Source organism: Cnephaeus nilssonii (assembly GCF_951640355.1).
Source record: "Cnephaeus nilssonii genome assembly, chromosome: 11".
Classification (NCBI taxonomy): domain Eukaryota; kingdom Metazoa; phylum Chordata; class Mammalia; order Chiroptera; family Vespertilionidae; genus Cnephaeus; species Cnephaeus nilssonii.
The window spans coordinates 81,484,248-81,508,382 of record NC_137082.1 but is presented as its reverse complement, the minus strand read 5'-3'; the positions used below and the strand labels follow the sequence as shown (position 1 = coordinate 81,508,382).

At 44.3% G+C, this 24,135-nt stretch overlaps 1 protein-coding gene across 2 annotated transcripts in view; it reads left to right on the top strand.

The window, feature by feature from the left end:
• Positions 1-23,655, top strand: part of EPG5 (ectopic P-granules 5 autophagy tethering factor) — an 84,723-nt gene extending 61,068 nt beyond the window's left edge. The window contains exons 31-44 of one of the 2 annotated variants that reach the window (XM_079783423.1): positions 382-595; positions 2,538-2,686; positions 3,548-3,749; positions 4,661-4,733; positions 5,558-5,658; positions 8,333-8,514; positions 12,380-12,565; positions 13,042-13,251; positions 13,869-14,013; positions 15,622-15,864; positions 17,044-17,260; positions 17,741-17,956; positions 19,520-19,634; positions 21,293-23,655. In XM_079783423.1, coding sequence (XP_079639549.1) covers positions 382-595; positions 2,538-2,686; positions 3,548-3,749; positions 4,661-4,733; positions 5,558-5,658; positions 8,333-8,514; positions 12,380-12,565; positions 13,042-13,251; positions 13,869-14,013; positions 15,622-15,864; positions 17,044-17,260; positions 17,741-17,956; positions 19,520-19,634; positions 21,293-21,475 — 2,436 coding nt within the window. In that variant the 3' untranslated portion in view covers positions 21,476-23,655. Of the gene's footprint in view, positions 1-381; positions 596-2,537; positions 2,687-3,547; positions 3,750-4,660; positions 4,734-5,554; positions 5,659-8,332; positions 8,515-12,379; positions 12,566-13,041; positions 13,252-13,868; positions 14,014-15,621; positions 15,865-17,043; positions 17,261-17,740; positions 17,957-19,519; positions 19,635-21,292 lie in introns of both variants that reach the window. The other variant, XM_079783422.1, reaches the window with a different exon arrangement.
• The last annotated feature ends 480 nt before the right edge of the window (positions 23,656-24,135 follow it).

Here is a 24,135-nt window from a genome sequence, read left to right as displayed (position 1 = left end):
ACTGGGGATCTAGCCCACAACCTGGGCATGTGCCCTTGACCGGAATGGAACCCGGGACCCTTCAGTCCTCATGCCGACTCTGTCCACTGAGCCAAACCAGTCAGGGCCCCACAAGCTTTTTAAATTGCAAAAAAGCATGCGGAGCTGAGAAAACTCTGCCTTTGCAGGCTTTAGAGATGGAGGCATAGCAGCACCCATTAATCATTGAACTGCCCAGATTCCATTAGGTGCTTGTATATAAATTTCAATTTGTTTAAGTCTTTATGAAAAGCTAAATGCTAAGTAATCTTTGATTTTTAAATTAAATCATACAGACTTTAGTCTACTTCAATTAACTTTCTAGTGTTAATAAAATTGCTTCTTGTGTCTTTTTCGTTTTAGTTCCATGTTAAGCAATGGTTAAACGCCGCCAAGCCTCCTCTGTCTGAGCGCACCAGGCTTCTGGAGTCCATTCACTTGGCACTAACTGCCTGGGGCCTAGAGCCAGATGAAGACATTTTGATGCCATTTAACCTTTTCTGCAAGCACTGGACTTACCTTCTTCTCTACCAGTTCCCTGACCAGTACAGTGACATTCTCAGGCTGCTGATGCAAAGTAAGTGACTGATTAGATTGCAGTGAAATAATAATAGGACGCCATTCCACAGATGTCAGCCACAAATGTGAAAGTAACACAAGTGTGCAGTATTTAGTGACTGATTTTTACCTGAAGTACTCGATAAACAATGCCCATGAGATGGCTACTTGTAAAAATGGTCATTTATTGTCTGAAATGTTGGAAAGGGCCCTAATGGACAAGGCAGCACTTAGCCTGTGGTGTTGGAGTCCACAGTTGTGCACCCATCTCTCTCCCTTGACTCTGCAGCTGTCTTGAATGGGGTAGAAGTGAGCTTGATGACTCTGCTGACTACAGATTTGGTAAGAGAAAGAAGTTGCTCTTATATGACAGTTGGTTTCTCTGTAGTTCAAAATAGTGAATAGATTTTTAGGGTCCCCCCCGCCTAATGTTTTTATTTAATTTTTTTGCAACTGAATTTTATCCCTACATAGTGATAGACTGTACTTATATTTGCTAAGGAAAGGAGCAGCATTAAATTTTCCCCATTCCCACTGTTTCTGTCCCCCTCCAGCAATTTCCCATTGGAGTGTTGGAGATTAGAGGAGAAATAAAGAATGTAGGCTTTTTATTTTTGGAATTTCACTAGGCAGGATTTTTATTTGAAAAATGAGATAGTATTTACTTTTTCATGCAGACTTTATACTGTTTACAGATGTAATGGAAAACTAAATTTTGCTTTATGCCAAAACATTGTGTTACTTATCAGAGATTATTTAATGAATAAGTTAATGATCTTATGTATTGGGCTGCCTGAAGAATACTGAAATGTGTGACCTCATTTTTAAAGCCCTCCAGGCTTTCATTGTTTCCTACGGAGGGAAGTTGCAGGGTGAGTGGAGAATACTGACAGGGAAATGTATTTGTACAATTTTTGATGCATATTTACATAGCTAAGTTTTGTTCTAAATTTTCAAAATTTGATCAAGTATATGTTGTTTTTCCCCCTGAAACGGTTTAAAGAGATTGTACACTGTTTATATAGACAGCCATAGACTTGCATATAGCAGAAAATTTATACTTCCCAGGGAAAGTAATTCAATGAAAGGTTTAGGAATAGCAGTACACCCCTGTCAGATGCCGTGACCTCCAGCTTCCTGGCTTCCCATCCCTCCCTGGCCACCATGTCAGTTCCCAGCGTTCCATTCTTTGCTCATCTGCTCTCTTCCTTCGCCCTGGGGGAGCCTATTTGATTGTTCCTGGCTTCACTGCTTTCTCGTAGGTGTGAATGATTCCCACACTTGTAGCGTGGCTCTAGGCCTCTGCCCTAAGATCCAGACCACAGGTAGCAGTTGGACACAAACCCTTTCAATATAGTGCAGCTGACCCACCATCCTTCCCTCAGACCTGCACCTGTGAGCCTGTTACTCTGTTTGACCCTCGTGCCATCTCCGGGGGAAAGGCCTGAGGAGTTATTCCTGTCCTCTGGGATGTGAGCTTTGCAAGGAGTAGGCTGATGGTTGGTGGTCCCTACTTTTGCGTGATGTCTGTGCTGCTTTAGGTTTTTCCCATTGTAGGAGTGGAGTTTTAGGGGTACCTATGAAGAGAGCCCAGACTCTGCTGTTGCACCTGCACCCAGTCTTCCCTGCCCTGTCACCATCATCCATCCAGGAAAATGGCACCTTACCACTCCCCAGTCAGGGTCTGCAGGTGGGGCTCCCCTCCAAGACTCCAGCTCAGATGGCTCTGGCTGTCTTACTCCTAGCAGGGTGATCAGGAACAAGGCAAGTCAAGTGTTCAGGTGGATAGTTCTTCTAATAGGTTCGCTTCACTTTAGTCTCTTCACAGATCTTTGTGAATTTGTTTTGGATTTTTATTTAACATTTAACATTTATTCCTTGATAAAATTCTTGTGTTCTTTGATTCAAATTTTTGTTTGTGAAAGATGCTGACTTGCTGTCCTCTGTCCCTGCCCCATAAGGCTCTGCTGAGCAGCTGCTGAGCCCTGAGTGTTGGAAAGCCACGCTGAGAGCCCTGGGCTGCTGCGTCCCAAACTGCCAGCAGGGGGCAGCTCTTGCTGAGAGCATGGTGCTACAAAGCTCTCCGGATGTCCTCTTGTCAGACAAGCAGGTGTGTGGCTTTTAGTGTCTGATGTTTTTTGTTTGTTTGTTTGTTTTTGTCTGTGCATTTCTTTTCCATTTCCTTTGCTATTTAAACAATTGGAACACATTTTACATTTATATCTAAAAAGTTTCTTTTACCCTAGCTGGTTTGGCTCAGTGGATAGAGCATTGGGCTGCGGACTAAAGGGTCCCTGGTTCAATTCTGGTCAAGAGCACCTACCTCGGTTGCAAGCTTGAGTCCTGGCCCTGGTCGGGGCACATGTGGGAGGCAACCAATCAATGTGTCTTCCTCACATCGATGTTTCTCTCTCCCCACCCCCCCCCCACTTCACCCCCCACTCTCTCTTAAAAAAAGAAAAAATATCCTCAGGTGAGGATTAACAAAAAAACAAAAAAAAAAATTTTAATTTAAAACGTTTCTTTTTTGTGCATTATCTCTAAGAGCTCTGAGCTTTTCTTTGTCATTCACTTGCTTCCTCCCATCCCCTTCTATTGGATCACCTTTCTCGCCTATCTGATTCTTGCCTATCTGATCTAGAGCAGCCTGGGCCTACCCCCTCCCCACCTTAACCCACCTATTTCTTAACCTTATACCAAGGCTCCCTCCGCCAGGGTTTCAGGTAATGTCCCACAGAGCTCTTATTTTGACATATTTTATATGATATGGTCCACATGAAAATGTATTTGAAATAAATAGTTCCTCTGTTTTAGAAAAAGTTTGAAATATGATGAAAAGTTTGAAATATACTTTCATGTGCTATATAACTTTGCAACACTATTACAAAGTCAGTCTTCCATCACAGGCTACTGTGATACTCTTCTGCAAGTAGGCATCAGTGAGCAGTTTTAACCAGTCCTTCTCTTCCAGGTAATGGAGACTATACAGTGGCTCTCAAACTTTTTTTATAAGCTTCGCTTATCCACATTGGACTTTAAAAGTTTCGGGTTATTCTCAAAATGGAGTCCTTACATGGATGATATGAAGACACTCTTGGGCTATCTTGTAAAAAGGCTGCTTGACTCAGAAATGGATTGCTTGGCCCAAGACCCATCTGCCAGCAGCAAAACAGGTAATATGCTTGAGTGTAACATGGAGGTGGGTGTTTTAACTTTCCATTAAGAAGTGGCTTGAATAGACACATTAAGAGATTTAAATCTTTGAGATAAAACTATCAAAGTGTCAAGCAGGGAAATATATAGCATAGTTGTGAACTCATATACTGTATGTGTCATACCTGTACCTATATTCAGTTAAACAGTAGGTGCTTGCTTCAGCTTGTCTCTGCCCCTCCTTTGTAGGGTGGGGTCCAAAGAAATAGGTTTCAATCTCCATCTCTTTCTTCCTATTACTTATATCGCTAAGAAAATGGTCCTGAATATTTAAGCATATATCTTTAAACAAATGTATTGTTATAAAGTTATTCATGGCGTTTTGTAATAAAAATTCAATTCAGGAAATTATACTGTAGTAAATGAAAATGTACTTAGTTACATTAAACTTTTGTTTTTATATCAACATAAGCATAGATTATTATTTTTGTTGTTGTTAATCCTCACCCGAGGATATCTTTTCCATTGATTTTTTAGGGAGAGTGGAAGTGGTTGGGAGAGAGAGAGAGAGAGAAACATTGATGTGAGAGAGACACATGGATTGGTTGCCTCTCCCATGCCCACCCCTATCTCAAGCCTGCAACCAAGGTACGTGCCCTTGATTGAACCCAGAACCCTTCAGTCTACGGGCTGATGCTCCAACCACTGAGCCAAACTGGGCAGGCAGAAATAGATTCTTTTATATAATGTTAGCAATGATATTGATAAAGGATTGCCTTTTATATAGAGTTATCAATGATATTGACAAAGGATTCCCTTTTATATAGTGTTATCAATGATATTGACAAAGGATTCCCTTTTATATAGTTATCAATGATATTGACAAAGGATTCGCTTGTTTCTTGTCTCTAAAAGTTTTTGTTTGTTTCAGTGCTGAGATCCCTGCATTCAGTGATCATCCAGCTATTTAAGCCATGGATCCTGGTTTTAGAGGACAGTGAAAGGTACATCATTTTTCAGATATTCAAGTTCCTTTGGAATTTATAGACTTAAAGTTCTGATGGTGTTTTGGCACAAGTGATGCACTGACAGATTTAATTTTTTTAAGTTAGAGCCATATTTAAATTTAGAAAATGCTTCTTTATGAAAGAATCTTAAGATATTTTCTGTTTGTAGAGTTAAGGTTAGTCAGGTTGATCGGAGCTGTTATCTTGATATTTTGAAGCAAAACTGGACACTCAGTTCCAGTATTTCATGGTCAAGTTGAATGAGTTTTGGTACTTAATTTCAGAAAAATAGATGCTGTTCTCCTTAATTAGGTTTGGATAATATAACACTAAAAAGATGAGACTAACTTAGTCTTATTCAGTACCTCAGTTATTTTTGGAATTGGTTGCCTTTGAATTGGCTTTCAGATTAGTGGGTGGGAATTACCCTTTTAACATGAACTCTGCACTTGAATGAAAGCATTATTTTGTGAGCACTTAAGAGAGAGGTGTAAAGTTGTCCAAGCGACCTCTTATAAATCTTTTCCCCACTAAAAGCATACAGACAAAAGCTAGGTGAACTTGATGGGAGTTTTGTAAAAATTACAAAGTGGTAGACATCATAGTATTTAAAGTGTTTTCACAAATACTGACTAACCTGATTCTTAGACTCAGAAAATTGAATGTCTTGCTCCTGCCCCACAGCCTGGGAAGTGGTCTGAATGTGTTTGAGAGCTACATAACAGTGTTTGCTGTGACTTAGGCAAGCCCTAGACTCTGGGAGGTGGAGTAATTTAATCATGGCATTTCATTTCTATGCGCATTTCATCTGTTTAAAGCAGCCAGCGCCATTACCCCTGGCTGGAGAGCGATGCTGTGGTGGCCTCAGGCATTGTGCAGCTGTTCACTGACTGCATTGGCTCGCTGCACGAGAGATTCAAAGGTAGGAAGGTGTTCTACTATGTCACTTTGTCCCTAAGTCATTCAGGTACTCTTTTGCCTCTGCTTTCCTACTTTTTTGGATTTTATTTTAATTAGTATGCAGTCCTCTTTGACTAAAGGAAGTCACTCATACAGTATTTAGTGTGGTTTGTAACCTCTTGTTTGTGAGTAGCTCTTAGTTTCATCAGCTGTGGGAAACATACAGCCTCCCTCTTTCAAATATTGTCAGTCCCCCTTCTGTCTTCTAGGATTTTGACTTATATATTTTTTTAATGTTTTCTATTTTTCTGTATTTCATTTTGGGAAAATCTTGAGGTTTCTTTTCCAACTTACTCAGTGTCTCTACAGCTATGTCTAATCAGTTTTTAAAAATACCTATTGAATCCCTCATTTCAGTTTCCAGAAGTTTTATTTATTTTTCAAGTCCAACCTGATAATTATTTTAAAATACATTTTATTGATTTAAGAGAGAAAGGGAGAGGGAGAGATAGAAACATCAATGATGATAGGGAATAACTGATTGGCTGCCTCCTGCATGCCCCCCACTGGGGATCTAGCCTTTAACCCAGGCAGGTGCCCTTGACTGGAATCGAACCCCAGACCCTTCAGTCTGCAGGCCGACGCTCTATCCACTGAGCCAAACCAGCTAGGGCTACCTGATCATTTTTGACGGGATCTTATTTCTTTCTTTTATTTAAAATTCCAGTTTTTACTTCTTTAAAATGTTTAAACACGCCTCTTTCCTTTATGATCTCTATGCAATAATTGCCTTATCTAAAGTTCCCATTGCAGGGCGGCTTATGCTGCCATTGGTTGTTCTTTCAAACTCTTATTTTGGGTATTGTGTAATTTTGTATTCTAAGCCCATGTTTAGAGAGATTTTATCTTAGGGAGATTCTGTAAAGGCTAGGGTGGGACGTGCCTCCAGAGAAAATCTGCATTTGGCCAATTGTAACTATGTACTTTCTTGGCTTGGGGTTTCTCACATCACACACTTTCATGAAATCCAAGTCCAAACTAAACTTGCAGGCAGTCCTGTTATCACAGTAAACCTTTTCTCTCTCTCTCTCTCCTCTCTCTCTCTCTCTCTCTCTCTCTCTCTCTCTCTCTCTCTCTCTCTCTCTCTCTCTCCAAGTCCAGGCCAAGGTAGGGAAGGTGCCTTCTCCTGAATCAATGAGTCTAGTCCTGGGAAGATCTTGTCTTCTGTCTCCTGCGCTATTAAAACCCAGCATAAGCAAACAGTCCAGGCATCCGTGGCCTCAGTATCAGTTTACCCCCCTGGTTTCCTGGCCTCTCCTTGCTTTGGCTCCTGGTGTTTTCTTCCAGTGAGTGCACTGTGCATTTTCAAAGATAGTAGTATTTTACTTAGTGTATTGAAATGATTTATGTTAGGAGGTTTATGAGGCCGTTAGATCCACCCAACTCAGATTCTTGCAGTAGCCACCTATTTTCCTGTCCAGTTTCTGTTCCTGTCTGTTTATTCTGTTCTTGTCCAAAATACTATTTATGTCCTACTCTTATTCAGAACTTTTAAGTGTAATGTTATAGCTCAGCATTCAGATATGTCTGGCCCAGTGCACTTCAACATTATGTGATGGTTTTTAAAGGGAAACACTCTACTCCAGCCATACTGCTCTGCTCCTTGTTCCCTAAAGTCCTTGGACCTTCCCTCTGCCCTCACTTGTGAGGTCACAGAACTTGCTGTGTTGGGCTGGGACTAGCTCTTTCTTATCCTAAGGGATTTCCTCCCAGAGTCTTCTACCTACATGCCCATCCTTATCTAAACAAAACTATCTTTTATCCATATTTAAACAATGCTACCCTTCACCCCGTCTTAAAAGGTTAAACCATGAGTTAATGTTTCATGCTGTGGAGTAAGGCAGGATTATTAGGAATGAGAAATGGATGGGTACCATGTGTTATGCTCATGTTTTTCAAAAGTGAGTGTTGAGAAACACTGTCAGGTTTCTGTCCTCATTGCGTGTGGCTCTCTCTCCTATGACCGACTGTGCTGCATTCCTGTGCATAGAACCTGAAGGCTGAAACCATTTGTTTTAGACTAAATGCTCCTTATGTTGGCATTAGCTCTGGAGGCACTAAAGCAGTCGATTCTTGTGAGAACAATACTGAGTGATCCAGGTTGCAGAAGAATGTGAGATTTCTTTTAGAATGACTTACCTGAATGACAGTTGACAGTCTGGTTACATTTCTCTTTGAAGAATATTGGATTCCTTCAAGGTTCCAAAGGACCAAAGGACCTAGGCAAGAGACTGAATCCATGCTGAGGGCCACAGACTAAAGGGATATCTGGAAGTGGTTAGGGTTGTGGAAGTGTACTTGAGTTAAAAAGCCATCTATTTAGAAGATTTGAAGGAAAACTGATCACCCCTGCTAGCTCCCACACACCAGGTGCTCATTCCAGTTACCCCAGTAATTAAAGAACCATTCTTTATTGTTAACCTGCCTCGAGGATTTCCCCCCTGGCATGTGAAAATATTTGATTTTTTAAAAAATGAATCATATGTGAGCATTTATTCCAATAATGCTGGCTGAAAAATCTTTGAAAGTGGGTAATTATAGAGAACCTTAGGTTTTAGACTTTTAGTTCAAATTGGTATTTTATATTATTATTTTAAAAGGTAAATCCAGAGGTCTTACGGTATTTTCTTTTTCAGTTTTAGGTAATCTGTTGCCAGGTGATGCAGGGGCCCTTCAGTTACACCTGATGCATTATTGTGAAGCGTGTACAGCGCCCAAAATGCCAGAGTTCATCCTGTACGCTCTTCACAGCGCCTACCAGAAGCTCCCGTGGAGGGACCTGCACCCCGACCAGATGCTCATGGAGGCCTTCTTCAAAGTAAGCCCTTCACCCTGTGGCCTGGAGAGCGTGGCTTCCGGCACAGCCTGTGCCCCTCACTGTGGGCTTTCGGCACAGCTGCCAGGTGTGCCAAAGTGGACTGTGCCCGCATTCTGTGTGGCCCGAATGGTATTTGTGTAAAGCATCTTCCCATGGAAACCATTTTATGCTGTTGGTAGATGATTGGGAACATTTATGGGACCATGTTTAAAAGCCAGAGACAGACTTTGTCTGTCATATGGCGGTCGTCCCCTAGACTTTAGTAACATTGTCGTGTGAGTACACAGCTTAATGGCAGTGTCACACTCTTTTTGGTGCTTTCTGTGTGTGTATGTTTTTCTAGGGTAGTATTATTATTACTTACTGGCAAATGTTCTGTTAAAGCAAAATGTAAATTGGTACTCAAGTTTCTTTAAGCAGCTAGGCGGGGGGTAATCAGGCTGGAGGAGAGAGAAGTGCCTTGTAACACCAGTGATGCAGCATAATTATGTGAAGCCCGAGGTGGCCTGGAGGAGCGCCCTGGGTGTGTGTGAGCCTGTGGCAGGAGCCGCAGTCACAGAGACCAGGCACAGGGTGCCACTCAGACCAGTTGGCGGTTTTGTTGTTCTTGTTAGGTTTCTATTTTTAAAAACCGTTTATAATCTTAGCTTTATATGATTGTTTCAGTCTATTTCAGTCTATTTGTTCATAGTCATCAGTTCATTTGTGTTTACTCTTCATGTCACATTTATTATTGAAGCATCTTACGTGCTTTAATGACCGAAGGCCCAGTTATTTATGGCAGTTAGTGAAGTGTATTGCGCTCTCTTAGTGCTCTGATGGAAACCCGCCCAGAGCTGCTCTTGTCAGCCACCACCACCACCCCCGCCCCCAGTAGCTCTGGCGGAAGCTGAGGACAATTGTCTTAGAGAAATACAGGGTTCAGAGTGAACTCACAGGGAGGTTGAGCAGGGAGACAGGCACGAAGTAGATATTCCTTACCATTAGGATATGGAAGGGCATGTTTGTTTAAAGAGCTGTGAGGTAGCTTCTGAGGAAGGGAGCAGCCGTGGCTGTGTGAGAGATTAAGTAGCAGAGTGGTCTGAAGGGATGATGCTGTACACTCCGTGACTCCAGGAGTTTTAGTCTAGTGAAGACCCTGACCTGCCAGGAACTGGGGACCTTTTAGTTCTATGTTCCTTGTTGAGGGGGTTGAGGGTGAGGATAGAGAGCAGGTTATAAAGGAGGATTACGAATCATTTTCCAAAAGGAAAAAGAAAAGTAGTAGGTATAATGATGGTGGGAATGGGAGGACATGAATCATCACCAAATCCCATTGATTATGACTTTATAGGGTAGAGCTTCTTTTTTTTTTTAAATTTTATTTTATTGTTTAAAGTATTACAAATAATAGTACATATGTCTCCTTTTTTCCCCCCATTGACCTCCCCCTGGCCTCCCAAATAGGGTAGAGCTTCTTAATCTTCATTGGGAAAGGAAGAATTTATAGCTAGCCATGTTTTATTTTAAACAGACTGGAAATAGGCTTATAAGATAACTTTGACATTGATAATGTACTTTATAATACATTTGTCACTCCCCATCCCTAATAATTTAAATAAGATTTAATTAAATATTATACCATCATCAAAAATTATAAAGACTAATGGAGACATTTTTGAAACATAACATTACACTAAAAAGGAGTTGAGTGTAGATACACTAGTATAGTGGTTCTCAAAGAGTGGTTCCAGGACCAGCACCATCAGTACCGCCTTGGGACTTGTTAGCAATGCAGATTTCTGCACCCGCCCCTGAGGTAGGAAATGAAGGATTCCAAGGGTGGGACCCCACAGTCTGAGTGTTAGCAGGTCCTCCAGATGGTTCGGACACATGCTCGGCTGTGGGGGATATTGACCGGTAGATCTCACCCTTGTCTGACCCAGCACATGTGAGGACTGCAATGGGCCCTTAGCACCAGTGGCCCTGGCAGGCATTCCCGCCGGGTGAGAGCTGTGGATGCGCTTTCCTCTCCTGCTGAGGAGCAGTAGAAGCAGCAGTGAACTCCAAACAAGCTGCAGACTGTGCACTCACTGCACGTGGAAGGAAAGACTGTTAACTCTAAATCTCGGGGGGGGGGGGGGGGGCAGGATTATGGGTGACTTCTACAATCTGGAAAAAGATGTATTTTTAAAAATATAATTGATGCCCTAACCCAGGGGTCCTCAAACTTTTTAAACAGGGGGCCAGTTCACTGTCCCTCAGACCGTTGGAGGGCCGGACTATAGTTTAAAAAAAACTATGAACAAATTCCTATGCACACTGCACATATCTTATTTTGAAGTAAAAAAAACAAAACAGCAAAAACACCCGCATGTGGCCCACGGGCCGTAGTTTGAGGACGCCTGCCCTAACCGGTTTGGCTCAGTGGATAGAGCGTCGGCCTGCAGACTCAAGGGTCCCAGGTTCGATTCCAGTCAAGGGCATGTACCTTGGTTGCAGGCACATACCCAGTGGGGAGTGTGCAGGAGGCAGCTGATCAGTTTCTCTCTCATTGATGTTTCTAACTCTTTATCCCTCTCCCTTCCTCTCTGTAAAAAATCAATAAAATATATTAAAAAAATCCTCTCTAATAAAATGGTAATATGCAAATTAACCATCACTCCGCTACATAAGCCACGCCCACCAGCCAAGCCACGTCCAAGTATGCAAATTAACCCCAATCCAAGATGGCTACAGCCACAGTGAGCACGGTTTCCCAGGTAACAGAGCAAGCCAAGCTTTCCATAGCCCTTGCAGGCCTAAGCCTCCACTCAAGCTACAAAGTTTCAATTATAGAAGGTAAACAAATTCAAACAAATGGCGGCAGAATGGAGCTTGAGAGAGCAGGCCAGGGTTGCTGGCGGCAACAGGGGAAGCAAAGCTTTCCGCACACCCTGGCTGGGCTCACCCGCTTAAGGCTACAAAGTTTCAATTGTAGAAGGTGAATTAACTGCCACAGAGATGGCTGCCACCCCGAGGGAGCAGCAGGCTTGGCTCCGCTCCAGGCTACAAAGTTTCAATTGTAGAAGGAAAATAAATTCCAGATACCAGGGCCTCCCCTTCGGTTGCCAGGGGGCGTAGCCGGCCTGCAAACCACCACAGGCCCCTCGCTCAGGCCGCTCCATGCCCCAAGGGAACCCCACCCTGATCCGGACACCCTTCAGGGCAAACCAGCTGGCCCCCACCTGTGCACCAGGCCTCTATCCTATCTAATAAAAGAGTAATATACAGATTGGTCATCACTGCAACACACAATATAGCTGCCCCCATGTGGTCAAAGATCCTGCCCCCATGTGGACACAAGATGGCCACTACAAGATGGCCAGCAGGGGAGGGCAGTTGGGAGGCACCCGGCCTGCAAGGGAGGGCAGTTGAGAGGGACCAGGCTTGCAAGGGAGGGCAGTTGGAGGTGATCAACCCTGCAGGAGAGGGCAGTTAGGGGTGACCAGGCTGGCAGAGGAGGGAAGTTGGGGGCAAACAGGCTGGCAGCAGAGTGGTTAGGGGGTGATCAGGCTGGCAGGCAGAAGCGGTTAGGGGCAATCAGGAAGGCAGGCAGACAAGCAGTTCGGAGTCAGCAGTGCTGGATTGTGAGAGGGATGTCCGACTGCCCGTTTAGGCCCGATCCCACCAGGATTGGGCCTAAACGGGCAGTCGGACATCCCTCCAGGAGTCCCAGATTGGAGAGGGTACAGGCTGGGCTGAGGGACAACCCCCCGCCGTGCACGAATTTCGTGCACCGGGCCTCTAGTAAAAATATAATTGAGTAAACATTGATTTATACACATTTCCAAGATACATAAATAGCTTAAAGCAAAAACAGTGGTTTTAATTTGTTTTCTTTCAGGTGGAACGTGGAAGCCCCAAGAGCTGCTTCTTATTTTTGGGGTCTGTCCTCTGCGAAGTCAACTGGGTCAGTGTGCTCTCTGATGCCTGGAGTCCTAGTCCCCTCCCCGAGACCCGGAGCATGGTTGTCTGCCTCCTTTTCATGATGATTTTATTGGCAAAGGAAGACCACCTGGTTGACCAGCCGGTAAGTTTGGAGACCTGGGATACAGCTTGGCAGTCTGGATCCTCACTCTCGTCGAAGCTGTCGTTGGTCAGTTGTTGCCCTGATGCCTCTCTCCCTGTGACTGTGCTTGGCACGGGGGATGCCTGTTTTCTTGGATAATTCATAGTCTAACTGAGATTATGAAGGAACCACATTGAGTCAGAATATAAAAATTAATGTTATTTTACATCTCATTAATTGCTAGTTCTACCACCAGATCAGAGAATCCTTTGGGAAATTGGGTTCTGAATGCTTACAGATCTTTTTGTGATTTTGCTCTGACTCTGGCTGTTACTTTCACTAGTACTCCTAACTTGAGTAGATACTTATTTGACATCTTAACGGTTCTGTGCTTATCAAATAGGCCATCTTAGTGGTCACTTCCACGACTAATTAGAAACACATATTTCTGGAAAGTGGGAGCTCTGGACATAAAGAACTGTGTGTTTCATTTTTAGGACTCGCCTCTACTTAGTCTCCTTGGGCAGACGAGCTCCCTTTCGTGGCATCTTGTGGATATGGTGTCGTATCAGAGTGTGCTAGGTTATTTCAGCAGCCACTACCAGCCCTCCATCCTCCTGGCTAAGGAATCTTCTGCTGAATTAATCGTGAAGCTCCTAAAAGTGGCTGCAGGCCTCTCCATTCCTACTGACAGCCAGAAACATCTTGTAAGTTGAGGGGGTGCTTTAAAAGCAGAGTGTTCTTCAGGGCTGGCGATGGCATGAGTGATGCTGAGGGCAGCCTTGAACTCTGTGACAGCCCATCCGTGAAAGTGGGAGGGTATCGAGCACGTGTGCTCATATTTTGGCCTCTTGGATCTTTTCGTTTTGGTAAGCCTTTACTTGCTAGCAGTCACATGCTCACAAGAGGCCAAAAGGATTATGGTCTAGTGGTCTGAATGTCATTGGCAGCAGAATGGCAGGGAAGTGATGCGTTTGGTCCCCAACTCACTGTCATTCTGATCTTGGTTTTCTCATCTGAATTGGAAATAATACCTTACCTCAAAGTGTTGTTGTGAGGATTAAATTAAATAACAAACATAAAAAACTTTTGGAAAAGTTTTTGGTCAGTAATTAGTGTGCAGTTAATGTGTTAATGTAGTAAAAAAGGAAGAGTGATCTACAGGAATTTGGGGGAATAGAGGCCCTAGTCTAAGTGTTACCACAGATTTGCATGACCCTAGACACAGGGCCCTTAGACACCCCTGCTGCGTGGCTTCCTGCTCTGTCCTCCATTCACACAGCTTGCATGGATTCATTTGAACGATTCTTTGTTTTATTGTCAGGATGCAGTCCCAAAATGCCGAGCCTTCATTCATCAGATGGTTCAATTCCTCAGCTCCCTGGAACAAAATGGAAAAATCACCCTAGCCATCTTAGAACAGGAAATGTCTAAGCTCTTAGATGATATCATTGTCTTTAACCTGCCTGGTAAGTGACCACTGGAAGGTCGTGTATTTATTCAGTAAATGAATTCCCGTTGTCTATAAGGCATTGTGACATCAGAAAGATGGACAAGTTACAGTCATTTCTGTTTCCAGAGAAGCAGAGGCAAATGCTTAAAGTGAAAATTGACAGAACTGGGAAGAGAAATGTCAGATTCACTCATAGTGAGAGATTTTGACACATGCCTCACAGTAATTGATAGGTCAGATAGACAGTAAGACTATAGGAAGTCTGGATGTGCTGCCATGTAGTGAATGATATACCTGCTTCATATAGATCCTGTAGGTATGGAGTAAGATGATGCACCTAGCGTTTAGCACCAGCTTGCAAGCCACAACATTCAGAGAACGTTAAAGGAAAGAAAGGGAAATTAGAAAGCAGTACTGGAGAAGCTGTTTTAGAGGTGATCCTGTGATTGGGCCATGAAGTATGAATAACAGCTTCCCAGGCAAAGGAGAGAAAGGTATTCTAGAAAGATCTTAATCAGAAGAATGATGGGATCAGATCTCATTTTTACGAAAGTGTTTGTTGGCTCAGTTGATGACTAATAGAAGGGGAGAGGCTGAGATCTGTTAGGAGGCTTATTGCAGTCATTTTTTATTCCCATGAGTCATAATTAAAGGTAAATTAAAATTGCTGTTCAGATGAAATTCAGAGTTAAGCCTTTAAAGTCCTTGCTTGATGATAAGTAGGTCTTATAGTGACATTAAATTAGGGTTATTTAATGTTGTGCAAGTGGGTGAATTTGGTAGGATGGGTGTGATGAGTAAGATCTCCCTACTTCCATTGAGATAAACACTGAAGCCGTGATGTGAGGAAGCCACAAGTCTATCCAGTAAAAAAGTGTGTACCCAACTCCAGGGGAGCTAGAAATGGCAAAGACTGTACCTATTGAATAGTTTCTCCATGCACTCCCAGGGAAGTAGATTATCTATTTTTTAATGTAAAATAGAAATCTACCTTAGTAACCAACTCATTGGCAGTTAGCTTGTAAAATGAATTTGCTCTTTTTCTTGTGTACTATTCTCTTTTTGCATCTTAATTTTTTTGCGAGCCATTTATATTACCAGCCTGTCTATTTTTATTATTCAAAAAGCAAATAAATAGAAGATCTGCTATTAGGAGTTTTTTTGTTTGTTTGTTTTTTAAGGTTTTTCCTCCTTTTATCCTGTAGAATTGACAGCTTTGGCATTGCAGGCGTTGCTGTTTCTAACGAGTTTACCTAGTGAGAGATGAGGTCTATGCATTTGGTTTTCCAAATGAGTAAAGTTGGGGAAATAATGGCTAATTAAGCATGTGCTGATAAGTGAGTTACTCTTTCACACCGGCTTGATATGTCTGTTTATTAAAGTATTGCTCGGCCACACTGCTTAACCAGGGACCTTGCAGCAGTTCCTGCCCTTACAAAGCACTCATGTGCTTCATTCTATCCTTAAAAGCTAAATACCATCCACACTCCTCTTTCTGCTCTGCGGTCAGCACAGAACTGTAAAACCTGCCTGGAGAGCAGCTTAGGTGAAAGCACTGTTCCCCTGGGTCACGTTCATACGCCTTCCGGCCGCCTTTCTCAGTGTGTGTCTGTGTCCCCCTCAGACGTGGACAGCCAGACCCGCCACATGGCCCTCAGCAGCCTCTTCATGGAAGTCCTGATGATGATGAACAACGCGACTATTCCAACGGCGGAGTTCCTCCGGGGCAGTGTCCGGACCTGGATTGAGCAAAAGGTGCACGGGCTGGTGGTCCTGCCCCTTTTAACCGCCACCTGCCAGAGCCTGGCTTCTGTCCGTCACATGGCCGAGATGACGGAGGCCTGCATCACTGCCTACTTCAGGGAAGGTGAGGAGCCGTCTCCTGCTCTCTGTAAAGTTGATGATGTTTCAGAATGCATTTGGTCTTTCTCATAAAGATCTGCACTTAGCATGAGAACCTGTGACCAATGTCTGTTGGTACAGGCGTGTTTCAGGGGAGGGAACCTCTCTACTCCATTTTACTGGTGGAGTATCAGGCCAGCCTTTCATGATAGACACATCGTGTGTGTCACAGGCCCAGGCACAGTCCTCCAAGAAAGTGCTATACACCAGAATCTATATAATAATGACCCACCATATTAATTTCCTCTTTATTGTCACTTATTAAAATGAGTTTTCATAGGACCCCTTTTTTTGTTTTTTGTTTTTGTCGCATCTCTTAAACTATTATGAAGAGGTCACCCTCCCCTCTCCCCACACCACCACCACCACCACCACCTTCCTTTTGCCTTTGTCATTCTCTATCTGTCACATTCTGGAAACAACCTGGTCTGGTTAAAAAGAGTTGCAGAGAGCACTTCTCCACTCACACCCAGATGCACACCATGGTGTGCATGTAGGCGAGAAAGGAGGGAACTGGAGGGAGAATGCCAGGAAGAGCTGTATTCTGCCCTTTTTGACAACCCGTGAACCCCCATGGGAGGTGGTATGCACGTCACCATGTCACCCCGTGCTAATTCCCCCCAAAGAATTGACAACCATTAGGATGCCACCCTGCTCCAAACCGTTTGTGTACTAAAATAAAAATTCTTTTTTTAAACTTGTGAAACATTTTCTAGGATTTTGGTTGAGATATGAGTCAAACTAAGCATGAGTAAAAAATATGATGGATAGAATAATAATAATCTCCCTTGGAAAATGTAAGTATTTATAACATAAACGGTTCTACAGTTAGAACTTTTAGATGACTGGGCCAGGCAGTGTCTACATGTGATTTTAATGATCACAATAAGATGAGAAAGGTGGCTTATAAAAATGCAGCACTGGATTCTGATTTCTTGGCCCTCTCTGGTGGCTGGCCAGGCACCAGCATTTAGCAGGTCGGCTTTCCAGTCTAAGCTCAGGCCTGTTTTGCTGTTGTGGCTCTGGCGCCACGGTGGGCAGTGTCTTTTTGACGTGAAGCTGAAAGGGAAGAGACTCACTAGAGTAGTTCCATCATTTGAATGTGGCGTTGACCTGCGCTCTCCTCTTGGTGTTCTTTTCGTAGGCTCCCTCCATCAGATTGTAGGATGGGGCCCCATCCTGGTGTCCCTTCAGGTTCCTGAGCTCACCATAGAAGAGTTTCTGCAGGAGTGCCTGTCCCTCGGCAGTTACTTGACTCTCTATGTCTACCTGCTGCAGTGTCTCAATAGCGAGCAGACGCTGAGGAACGAAATGAAAGTGCTGCTCCTCCTAAGCAAGTGGTTGGAACAGGTGTATCCAAGGTGGGTTGGCCCTCTGGCTGCTGGTCAGACTCATTGGATTTGGGTCACTTGGAATGTAGGGTTGAAGTCAGTGTTCATTTAAGTTCACAGAACCAAGTGAAACAGAAACAAACAAGGCTATGAGGTACAGGAACACTTGTTTTAGAAAGGTTTTTACTTGCATGGGCTAATTTTCTGAGCAGGTTTTTTATGTCCTAAAACAGGCATTTTGAAGCACCAGCCTTTAGCTTCCTTATCAGTTCAGTAGGGTTGTTGTGAGGATCCAGTGAAGGAACATAAAGCTCACACAGTGTCTGGCCGCAAGTATTTAATAAATGGTAGCTGTTACAGTCCCCTTACTTTATTAGCATTGTTACCCATTAGGTTAATCTTTAAAAGCACTAAATGCCCCTTACACTTAAGACTCACATGTGGACTCTCAGTAAAATGGGAGTAGAAAAAATCCCCTTGTAATGTTATTTCCTCCTGGCCTCCCTCCAGGTCTGCACAGGAAGAGGCAAAGCTGTTTCTGTGGTGGCACCAAGTCCTGCAGCTGTCCCTGATTCAGACGGAGCAGAACGACTCGGTCCTGACCGAATCGGTCATTCGAATCCTGCTCCTGCTTCAGAGCCGGCAGAACCTGCTGGCCGAGGAAAGGCTCAGCTCGGGGATTCTGGGGGCGATTGGCTTTGGCCGGAAGTCGCCCCTGTCTAACAGGTGAGGAAGCGCCTGCGCTGCTCTCTGAGTGGCCTCGGCGTCTGCTCCCACCCAGGGTTGTGAGACGTGCGTAGGTTTTTGACTTAGGGACTAGGTTTCCCTCAAAGTCTAAGGAAAAATGATCAAGGCCTGGTCACATCTCCTGATTTTAAAATCATGTTTATATTGTTCTCATTTTAAAACAATTTTGGTTTTATGTTCAAAGAGTGTGTTTTTTTAGTAATGTCTCTTGTTCTATTTTGACTTTGTAACCTGACCACACTGCCTTGGCGCCCGTGACGGTGTGTGGGATGAGGTTAAAATGCCCTGTTAGCTGCCTCCCTGAGTGCACTTTCTCAGGGTAACCCAGGTCCCAGCAGGGACTCCCTCTGCTAGGGCTGTTAAGTCAAGATGAGTTAAAGTTAACTGAGAAGAAGGATCAGCAGTGAGAAACAAATCTAGACTTTTGCTGCTAAGAAGTCCAGGGTCTGAAAGAATTTGCCATTAGCCTCCCATTTTATCTCCTAATATGTACCTCATGCTGGTTTGTCGTTAAAGCCCTTATCAGTGCTGGGAAGAGTTCTCATCCCATTCTGACATCAGCATTCTTGCGGACTAGCTCATCCTGTTGTTGCAACTTTGGAGACCACTTAATCCAAACCAGTTAGCATCCTGTTTCTTTGCTTGTGATAGAATTTATCAGACTGTGTGATTCTGATTCACTTAAATTCTGGTGAAATACACATAACACAAAATTTATCATGGTAACCATTTTAAAACGTATGATTCAGTGACATTTAGTACTAGTATATTCACAATGTTGTTGCAACCACCACTGCTAGTTTCAGAATATTTTCATCACCCCAAATGGCAGTCCATTAAGCAATCACTCCCTATTAGTCTCTGTGTGTATCCTATTGTGCACGTCTCATGTAAATGGAATCATATAGTATGTGGCCTCATGTCTAGCTTCTCTCCCTTAGCATAACATTCAAGACTCATCCATAGTTTAGCATGTATCAGTGCTTCATTCCTTTTTGGGACTGAATAATATTCCATTGTATGGATATACCGTACCAGGTTTTGTTTATCCATTCATCAGTTGGTAGGCATTTGGGTTTTTCTATCTATTGGCTATCATGAATAATGCTGTTCTGAAATTTGTTTACAAGTTTTTGTTAGAACAAGCACTCCTTTTAGGTTCATTTGGGTGTATATTCCCAGGAGTGGAATTGCTGGGTCATATCGGTACTCTGTGTTTAAGTTACTGAGGACCCACCAAACTTTCCCACAGCACCTGCCCCATTCTTTACATCCCCACCAGCCCTGTCAGAGTTCCAGCTCTTCTACATCTTGCCAACACTTTCATTCCTGGTCTGAATTCTGCCTACATTGTTTGGGCGGTGATAGCGGAAGGGAAGATTAAGGCTCCTTCTTGATCATATTTAAGAATTTCCTGAAAAGGCTAAAAACAACAGTAGGTCCAGAAATGTATTAGTCTTGGTTTTTAATAGAAAATATGTTATTTGTTTTTAAATGGTTACTTCAATAGTCATTGACTTCTGACCTTTCCCTACGCCCAAGGTTCCGTGTGGCTGCCCGAGGCATGGCTGCCTTCCTTTCTGTTCAGGTTCCTGCCGAGGATCAGATCCGGTTGAAGCCTGGCTCTGAATTATACCTCACCATAAAAGCTCAGCAGGTCAGTGAAAGCAGCTTTCAATGAAGGGGCAGGTGTTTTCCGCCAAGGGGGAGGTGGGGAGGTGGCGCTGTGGTCTTTACAACGCTGGCGTGATGGCGTGCAAGAGCCCAGCACGCCCTTAGTGCTCGACCTATTGGGAAAGGGGTGCGCATGTGCTGCCCCATATTTTCTACCGCGGTCTGTAAACGATCCTGCCTGGAGCACTGTTACCACCATGTGGAAGAAGCACTGCGTAGGCAGGCCGGTCTGTTAGAACTTGGGGCTGGGGACCGGCACTGAGGAGGGGCCGTGGCTGAGAGTGATGGAGGTTAGCTGAGCTGTCACTTGAACCAAGGAAATGGTTCCTGTTCTGTGAGTCTGGAGGTTGACCACTGTTGTAATAACCCAACACGGAGAGAACGGTAGCAGTGAGAAGTTACAGCGTGTTCTAAAATGTGGAAGGTCCCATTCCTGTCACTGTTGTCACCTGTCATCAGGCTGGCCAGGTACACAGGTGTGCAGTGTAAAATGGTGCGCATTCTTGAGTGCTTACTACATGTCAGGCTCTGGCTGGTCTACGTTGGAATCCCTTGATGCTGATCCTTATAACAACCTGGTAGCATAGGATCCCTTGATGCTGATCCTTGTAACAACCTGGTAGCATAGGATCCCTTGATGCTGATCCTTGTAACAACCTGGTAGCATCCTCATTTTTATGGATGATGAAATGAAAAAAGAAAGAAGCTAAGTAATTTGCTGCCAATCTCACAGCTAATGAGTGCTGGAGCCAGGATTGGGGTTCACTCGCCAGGCCAGCTCGGGCCCCACGCTCTGGCACTCTGCAGTAGTGTCTCTGTTAATGGTATGTGTCACTCTGTGGTTAGCTTTGTGGTGTCTCAGGCAGCCACGTTCAGGGTGATATCTTGGTTCTTAAGAGCGAAGATCAAGCAGTACAACCAGCAGGTTTTTCACCGGCATCTCTGTTTTTACAATGCCCGAGTTGTGTCCCCAACTGACTAGACAACTGCTGCTTGTGTCCCCAACTGACTAGACCAGTGATCGGCAAACTCATTAGTCAGCAGAGCCAAATATCAACAGTACAACGATTGAAATTTCTTTTGAGAGCCGCAAACCAACTTATGTGCATGGCCACGAAGTTTCGATCGCACTGTACGTGCGCGCCCGCACGTGGTATTTTGTGGAAGAGCCACACTCAAGGGGCCAAAGAGCCGCATGTGGCTCGCGAGCCGCAGTTTGCCGACCACTGGATTAGACAACTGACTAGACAATTGCTGCTTGAACCCCTGTGTCATGTATGAACTGTCACAAGTTGGCAGATGAGTCTCTGGTTATGAAGTCAGTGTCCTCACAGCTGCTAGCCCTGGAGGGCGGGGGACAGGCAGTAAGTAGGCCAGGTGGCTGCAGCCGTGGCTCTTTGTGGGGAAGGGCTGGGCAGCAGCGCAGGCCAGGAAGAGGGGAGGCTGTGTGTAGATATGGTAAAAGCCCAGAAGCTGGGGCAGCCGGCCTCCTTTTGTGTGTGGTTAATCAGTGCCCGTGTTCCAGTTCCGTAGCTTCCCCAGAGGCCCACGGTTGTACCAGATGACAACGGTAGGCGTGCCATACCTGCTGGACTCACAAGCATCCAGGTGGTTAACCCTCTTGCCATTTCTGTCTTTTAGGCTCTGAGCACGCTTGAATCTTTGACATTAAGTAAGCAGTATGTTGAATACCAGGAGCAGATCTCTCAAGCGGCACAATTCATAAAGCACCCTGGCCATTGCCTCCACGATGGGAAAAGCTTCCTGGCTCTTCTGGTGAACCGCCTCTATCCGGAAGTGCATTATCTGGACAACATACGATAGACACCGACTCCTCAAACACCGCTGCTGTTTATGTTTACATTTACCTTTGCTGTTGCACAAGTGACTGCTCAGCTTCACTGTGGAGCTCAGTGTGGCCAATGAAGTAGTTGACTGAGATGCAAGTCAGAGGCACTAAAGAATGCTTTTGTGCATGTGCGTGTGTGTGTGTGTGTGTGTGTGTGTGTGTGTGTGTGTGTGTTAGCTCTTAAAACTTCCCTGGACTTTTCAGTTTTTATGTTCATCCAATGAGATAAACTTACCCAGTTCCACTTGGGAACAGGGCTACTCTCAGTTGCTGAACATCCAGGCCACCTCACAAGGACTCTCCTGTTTTCTTTCAATGTCGAGGCTCCTGTGCCAGATCTAACCACTTTGGGAATCATGTAGAACCCTCACTTTTGAACCACATTCATGTTTTTTCAAAGTAAAACAAGCTTTGAAAATTTCTGCATTTCTCAAATGTGGGAAAGTACATCAGCTTAAAAGTGTTGTTTATTTCTCTCAGAAGGGAGAGAAGATGCTGAATTAAAGTAAGTCATTGTCCAAGATGTGACCACTTGATCCTGATTCTAGTGAACAGCAGAGATGGTGACTAGAGGCCATCCGTCTAAGTCGGGGGTGGCACACTGGCAGTTTGCGCTGAGCCTGGTGGGCACGGGTGTGTTTGTTTGGTCCACATGTGGAGAGAGTGAAAATGGGCTTACTCTCCCAGTCCAGTGTAGGCATACATTCTCTTCATCCTATCCCAGCCCCTCCCCCCGTTCATATCACTTGGCCTCTGTAGACATCTAAATTAGCAACTCTTTATAGACACCAAGTTAGAAATCTGAGTGCCCTATTGGAGAGAGAGAGAGAGCTTGGTTCTCTGTTCCTGCTTGTTTCTTCACTCCATTCTGAAACTGAAATGAAGCTAGCAAACCTATTGAAACACTGGTCCGTGGAAACTAGGTCAGGTCAGGAGACAACGGGAGATTGGCTTTTTTTCAATAGCCACGTGCCTTCTGTTGTGGTTACAGTTCATTCATTACCAAAGCCCGTCTGTCCATCGCCTTGTTCTCTTGTCATCTTTTTGCTCTTGTCATTTCCCCCAGGAATTGTCCATTTGACTCCTGTAATCATGCGAGTGTCCCCCCCACGTCCCACGTGGTTCAGGGTTCAGGTTCAGAGTTCGGGTTCTGGAGGAGGCCGCACACAAATGAAAGAGACTAGAAAATGTAAATTTGGGAATTGGGAGCCAGGTGGGAGCCCAGCTCAAAAGGAAGGACTCTGCTCTGGCCTTGGGATCCCTTTTATTCAGGTTTGGGATCCACCCATAGCTCTTAGGCAGGCATTTCCAGTAACAGCTCCATAATAGCCCCTCAGCAAGGATTTACATGAGACTAAGAGGTGGAAGTTGCTTCAGCTCCCTTTGTCTCAACTAGACAGTGGGTGCTTGGCTCTGACCTTTCAGAGCCTTTAAGGTTAACCAGCCTTCCGGGTTCCTTGTCCACACCGCTCTGCTAGTGAAGGCCATGGGTGGCTTCCAACACAATCAGTCATAATCCCGTTGGCTCCAAATTGATTTTGGTTGTTCACTTGCATAATGTGTCTTTTGTTTATGGGTTACCTGTAGCCCAAGGAAATTTTCCTGAAAATGTCTAACCGTCCCTGGGCGCTTAGCAGGGGAGGGGGACATGGGTTAGCAGAGGTACTTTCTGTTCAGACCTCCTCCTGCAGTGCTTCCCCGAACGTGTGCAAGGCTGCGGCAGTTCTTTTTGAAGTGGACAGAGCATTCTGCTTCACAGACGTGGCCTGAAGAACACCACCCCTGAGCAGCCTGCCGGTGTGCAGGCCACCCATGGCCATCTCAGACGGGCACCGCTCGGAGCTGACCTTGCTTCTGCTCCTCTCCATGTTCACAGCCGGTCACCGTCCCGTGCTGCGTATGAGACACTTTTAGAAGCTGTGGACAGTGTAGGGGCTGATTTGGCAACAGACTTTTTCTGACAGGAAACATTTTGTGTGCAGTTTTCTTTGAGGAGGATGTAATTATGGATATCCTAGACTGTGAAATTTTTGTGTGACAGTATGTACATTTTAAAGAAAATTATGACTAATCTGTTAATTTTTGAAGGTTTATAATATTTATAATGTATTTGATCTCTAAAAACTATAAAAAGTAAAATCATTCTTTGATTGTAGCTGGTGAGAATCTGTTTTTATGCTGTCGAACTCTCTTGTAAAGTTTTTCAGTTGTTAAGGCTGATGCAGATTTTTATGCCTGATGTCATCTAATTTATTTGACAGTGTGCCTTGAATATCAGAGATGTTTGGTCAAAGTGGTGCCTCTTTAACTCCCTCGTGCTTAACAGAAGATCTACTCACGGCACAGGGTCATCTGAGAGGCTCTGGACGGTGCTTTAAAGACAATGAGTGAAATAAGCAGTCAGAGAAAGACAAGTATCATATGGTCTCACTCATATGTGGGATCTAATGAACAACATAAACTGATGAACAAAATAGATCCAGAAACACAGAAGCATGGAGCAGAGGGACAAATCTTAGAGGGAAGGTGGGGTGGGGGGTGGGGAGAGATTAACGGGAATTTATATGCATATATGCATAGCTCATGGACACAGACAATAGTGTAGTGAAGGCCTGGGAGGGGCGGGTGGGGGGTT